The sequence below is a fragment of the Esox lucius genome, chromosome 8, assembly GCF_011004845.1.
Source record: "Esox lucius isolate fEsoLuc1 chromosome 8, fEsoLuc1.pri, whole genome shotgun sequence".
Taxonomy (NCBI): Eukaryota; Metazoa; Chordata; class Actinopteri; order Esociformes; family Esocidae; genus Esox; species Esox lucius.
Genome location: NC_047576.1, coordinates 23995039 through 24001038, shown reverse-complemented (window position 1 = coordinate 24001038; position 6000 = coordinate 23995039). Strand labels below are relative to the sequence as shown.

Sequence of the window (6000 nt, the reverse complement as noted above, 5' to 3'; positions counted from 1 at the left end):
TTATATAATGTTCCTTTGAGGTACTACTGCTAGCTCTAGTGGTTTTAGAGGTGTTTAAGAAACTATAAAAGCATCAAGTTAAATGCAAATCAGAAACTGGAATTTAGCAGTGACTTCGCAGAACAGTACATGTCTTTCTTATACTGATGAGCACTGAATGCAGTTCCTGCAGGTTTTCACCATGGATCTGCAGTGATGCCAGCCTAAAGAATCTCCTAAAGATTGTAATCTCTGCAGATATGCACCTGTGGGATAGGTGTCAGGGGTCAGGTGAAGTATGGAGGGGGAAGAGTACATTCCCAGAAGAAACGTGTAACATGATAGTCTTTCAGAAAATGCCAAGGCATGGCATGGATGCCTTGGATGCCGTGTCAGTCTAATCAATATTGGACAAAAGCCTTCCCGGCCCCCACCCTCAGCATACAGATGATCCAAGAGCCTTTCTTTCTGTCCAGCTGACTGGTAACACAACCAGGGAGAATCACATCTCCAAAATGTGTCATTTAGTATCACATGGGGAACATGGCCAGAACATCAGAGGGCCAACAAATGCAGGCAGGCCTGTTTACTGCCTGTAACATTAAACCTGCCAGCATGGAGACAAACAGAAAAAGATGGAGGGAGGGAGGGAGGGATCAACAATGATCAAAATGATGTACTTGAAGACATTTATTAACACTTTAGGAATAAAATTGGGAATAAAATGTTACAATATATGAAAAATTTATACATTTTCCACAACAGTTAGTACAAAACTTAAAACAGATTACTAAAAACGTAGAGGTTTCCCAACTAAACACATTTTCAAGTACAACACAAAATCATCCGTGATTCATTTAGAAATACAGCAGTTTAGTTTGTAATACATGTTCATATAAAGTCCTTGCTTTTTACAACACTAAGCCCATAATAATTTTGCGTTCATTATCTGCTCATTGTTAAAATACATAATACTATTACTTCATCTGACTGCTCATAATTAATAATCATTTAATCTATTAAGATTTTACAAACATCTGATGTAATTGTAATATAAGCTCTCTACTTGGAAGGTACTTTTATCAAAAGTGACAACAGTGAGTCCACGCAGTTTTGTATGTGACCCCAGCTGGAATCCAACACACAAAGGTGATGTAGATGAGCCACACAGGACCAACAGAAATAGCAACAACGCAATACTGCAAAATACACAAAAAACCTGTTTCGCCGACAAAGATTAAGCTTTGCCCTGTACTAAACAAAAATCCAGCTCAATGAAGAATCACTACTGAGCTGGATTTTCTGGTCCAAGACTAGGCATAACCTGTATTCATGAAACCTGCTCTACATAATAACAATATAACCATCCATTCCAAATGGGCATGCCAACCTCCTTCAGGCCTGGGTTTGGAATAACATGAGGGTTTTTAAACAAAGGGGAAGCACAATTAAAACATTTACTTCGACTTGCACGGAAACCTATGGACCAAATGCTCAAGAGGGGCTTGATTATAACAAATGTCTGCTAAATGTTATGTTTTGTTTATTTGTTTACTTTGATTATAGTATACCAAAAATGTGGCAGATGTAAAAGAAACGCTTGAACTGGGTCTCCACATCTGGGTCAGGGTAAAGTAAGATATGTTGAATAGACTGTATACCTGAAAATAGGACGTTTCTGGTTTCTGTTGACTCTTATTAGGCTGCAGTACACCTATATTGCAAGTACACTACATTAGTATTGGCAAGTATTTGGACAATGACACGTTTTGTGGTCTTGGCTATGTACTTTAGCACTTCAGATTTAAAAAGATACAATGAAGATGGGGTTAAAGAACAAACTGTCAGCTTTAATTTGTAACAAAAGCTTTCACCGTTAAAATGAAGTGGCAATCGGCTCTTACGCACATTTCTTTCACACCGTCTTAGCTGCGTTACTGTTGGCCTGCAAAACTCTCTGACCAAAAACTTTTTGTCAGGAGCCCCAAAAAGACAATGTAGCGTCAATGCAAGTCAAGCGGGCCATCATGATGCAGCTGAAACAGAAATACTGTAGATCAATCAAAGATGTAGACCAAGGAAGACCTCTACAGCAGATGACCAAAGGGTGCTAAACATAATGAACAAAAAAACGTCAAATAACTGTGAACACGCTCCAGGAAGGTGTGGACGTGTCAGCCACTACACTTCCCCAGCCCAACAACAGAGGCTGGACTGCAAGGCGCGAAAAACACTGGTAATCCTCAAAAACAGATAGGATGACCAAACAAATACAAAAACGTGCCTGCAAGGTTCTGGAAAAAAGTTATTGTGGACAGATTTAAAAAACATGAACGTGTACCTGAATGATGGGAAGAGGAATGTGTGGAGAAAAAACTGTTTTTTCAGAGCCAAAAACTAGAATGTTCTTGGAAAACAGAGGCAAAACAACAAAACTTATGTTTACTCTTCCAATTTATAGGACAGCACTATATATAGCAATACATATTTTCTTTGCATCAATGCCTGTATGATTTCAGTACATGTGAATGGGTATTTCAAGACTATTGCCTAATGTGAAAACAGTAGAGTGTAGTTTAAAGTAGTGTAGCATATTACATTCAAAGGGCAATTTAGGATATTTCTTCTTTTGCAACTGAATTAAAATTGACTTCATATTAAAAAAAAAGTATTTTGGTGATAAAATAAATGTACAGTGTCATGTTATTGCACAGTAACCATAGGTATATTTTGGATCAATGGTTGTCTCATGAATGAAGACACCAAAGAAAGTGATTGTACACAAAAAGGTTTTGATAAAAATAAACATGCTGCATTAAAATTATACTCAGTTTGTTGTTTTGAATGTGCACTATACACTGGTGCCAAAGCAATAGGGAAAAAACCTATTTGGCAAAAATCTATGCAACATACATGAAAATAACCTATACAGTATAACATGTACAGGCATCCAGAGTCAGCCATGGACTGATTTTGGATGGCTGGATGGCCTGAACGTAATAAATAAAGAAAGTCTTGCAGCGCAAATAACCAAAAAAGATTTAAATTATGTATGCTGTTTTATTTGTAATAATACTCAGGAACATATTTCCTAAATTGTTATAGTTCTTGTTTTTGACTAGAACAAAAAATAAGGTAAAAATAAATGTATTTTTTCCCCCACAACGTTGGGGTGCCAAATAAATCATCTATGTTTCTTACCCTTGATATATATTATATAAAGTTAATGTATACAGGTGTTTAAAAACACATCCAGAGTTTAGATTTGACAGACCTATAAGATAAAAGTGATATGCTTCAAGCAAGTCTTTAAAGTCACAGAATATAATCTATTGTGGACAGACTATGTAACATGAATAGAATAATATCAGATGGTTCTGGGTTGCAGAGATTGCATTGAATTTCGAGACATAGCGTAACATGATGTGGGAACATTTCAGATGGTTCTGCAGCCTGCCTCTACAAACACTGTAGTGTGACCATCCTAATACCAAACACTGTGTATTGTCTGGATTTAAAATTATAGGAATAATGAATTGATGTGCTTCCTGCACCCACGAGGAAGGAGGTGATTCTCACAGTATTAGTATACTACAGCTGTTTGAGTGTGGCTGCAAGGTATTGTTGAGTTGTCGAGGCAAGAATATTTGAATATTAAGGCCCTGTATGGTAAAGTTGGATTGTGTAAATTAGGTACAAATCTAAGAAACAATCGTTTAAGTTTTGCCAGTTACATACCCAGACACACACACACACAAATGCACACTCCCATGCAAATTATCATTATTCGACCATTGTTAGAGCTTAAAATAAAATATAAAAATGGAGCAATATGGAATGTTATCTTTCAAGAAGAAATAACAGTTTGCACAGTTACAGACGGAATCTCACAATCCCTGTCAGAATAAAAAGTGATTTGAGTGAAACAATTACGGATGGCAATCAAACACAAACGAGACAATGTGTACATTGCCACCCTGATGTCAGATCTGTCCCCGTCAAGCGAAACATCCTTTTCAGAATTTCACAGCCTTGTGTGTTTCACCTGCTGGGTAGGGGTCGTGTAGATGGCACAGACACCTCTCGTATTCCTCTCCTTCGGCTAAGTAGAGATGCATGTTCCACTCACCGTTAGATGGTTTATAATATCAGTGTACCCTGACCTGCAATATGCATGTGTCCGCTATGTACCTCTCTTCTAAAGAACATACAAACAACTATGCAAAGTAAAAAGAAAAGGTTGGTTTCTAAGGCAAAGGAATGAGAAACATACATAGCATTGTGTTAGTCTTAGTCATACTTTCATACCCACACCTGAAAACAAAAGGATCTTTAATGTTATCTTTGCAGGAGCAAAATCATGCAGGTTTAACAAAGAGAAGAATCATCCTTTCACCTTCAAGACCACTACCAACTTCTGAGGGGATTTATGGTAAGCCAAAGCCACTTAGAAGAAAGTTAAACATTTCACAAATAGGAGGAATCTTTCAAACAAAATGGGAAAGATCACAATGGGTAAAGGTGTAAAAGTACATACGTCACCCTTTTAAAGTGTTACTACTTCACCAAGGCAATTACCTTTTGTTGGCCCACCATCTCAGATTGTGAGGAGAAAAAGTGTGAGTCCAAAAAGTCAACCCTATTCCCTTTACAGTGCATTACATTTAACTACCCCATTGGGCTTTGGTCTACAGTAGTTAACTATATAGGGAATAGGGTGTAATTTGTGACAGAGACCCATAATTAAATAGCTCATCAGCTCTGGTACTGATGTCCTCCTGTCATGGGTGTGGGTGATTTACATTCTGGTTTATTACAGGCTTATCTATAACATACATACTGATTGTTTCCCAAAGAAGTCAGTGTGTGGCTACTAACTGGCTGACACTATCAGAGTTGACAGGTTTAACTTGTGTGGTGCAACTGCAATCCTTTATGCCTTTGGGCTATTGTCTATGTCCAGGCTAATTTGACCATTACACAGAGTTTGGGACCCACAGCACAAACCCAGCTGGTCCTTAGTTCAGAGGACAGAGTGCATAGGTCACCAGTGCATATGAGATAACAATAGGAAAGAACACTAGTTACTATCCAGAGGAGCCTTGCAATTAGAACTGAATTGACTAAACCTGTGTTTCTGGGTCACAAATTATTTCTATTTTGGCTTATGATGCTCTTTGGTCTTAGTTCTATCTAACAAAGAGAAAGGAGCAATGCATTTGATGGTACCGAAACAGCACTTCTTTACAGGTGAGTATTATGAATCTTTAATGTCAACCTGTCCCCTATTATATTGAACTATTTTTGATAAGAGCCCTATGGGCCCTAGGGGTGGGGGGCGAGGCAGAACTAGCCTTAAGGCAAATAGTGTACCAGTATTAGCATAACATATTTTTCTATAAAAGAACATACAAAAAAAGCAAAAAATCTGTTAAAATGTTCCCACTACTATAATATAGTGCATGGCTTCTTGTCTTTGAAGGGGTTTTCAGAGGCTGGGATGCCCATGAGTAGAGGGTCATATTTAGCGTGTTCTCCACAGTAGTGCATCAGGTCTGCTGAGGCCTTGGATACCTGAAGGAAACAGTCATAGCAGGTAGGTTACGTCAGCCAATAGGTGTAGAGCAGTGGCAGTTAAGGAAAGTCAGGTGTCCCTGAGAAAGGCACATCCTTCATACAGCCTGATAATCCTAAATCTTCCCATAACAAATCATTTAGTGGGAACACTCCTCGGTATGAAGCAATGCATTTGATATTCCTTCTAGTTGTTTCTGAGTAAACATTGAATATTTAGAACACTAGTTCATGGGGGAGCACATATAAGGTCAAAGAGGTCCGTTCTAGCCGGATGGAAAATGGAATTCCGTGTACGCATGTCTGGGAAATGATCTATTATGTTTGACAAGTGTACCTCTCAATCCTGGCCTCTATTCTCACCTCAATCCTCTCAATCCTGGCCTCTATTCTCACCTCAAACCTCTCAATGCTGGCCTCTATTCTCACCTCAATCCTCTCAATGCT

General features: G+C 38.3%; 1 protein-coding gene across 7 annotated transcripts in view; it reads right to left on the bottom strand.

Moving 5' to 3' along the window:
• Nucleotides 1-715: 715 nt before the first annotated feature.
• Nucleotides 716-6000, bottom strand: part of si:dkey-44g17.6 (guanine nucleotide-binding protein G(I)/G(S)/G(O) subunit gamma-12) — a 46856-nt gene continuing 41571 nt past the window's right edge. For all 7 annotated transcript variants that reach the window (XM_010872070.3, XM_010872069.3, XM_010872068.3 and 4 more), the window contains one exon: nt 716-5553. In XM_010872070.3, coding sequence (XP_010870372.1) covers nt 5428-5553 — 126 coding nt within the window. In that variant the 3' untranslated portion in view covers nt 716-5427. The remainder of the gene's footprint in view (nt 5554-6000) is intronic.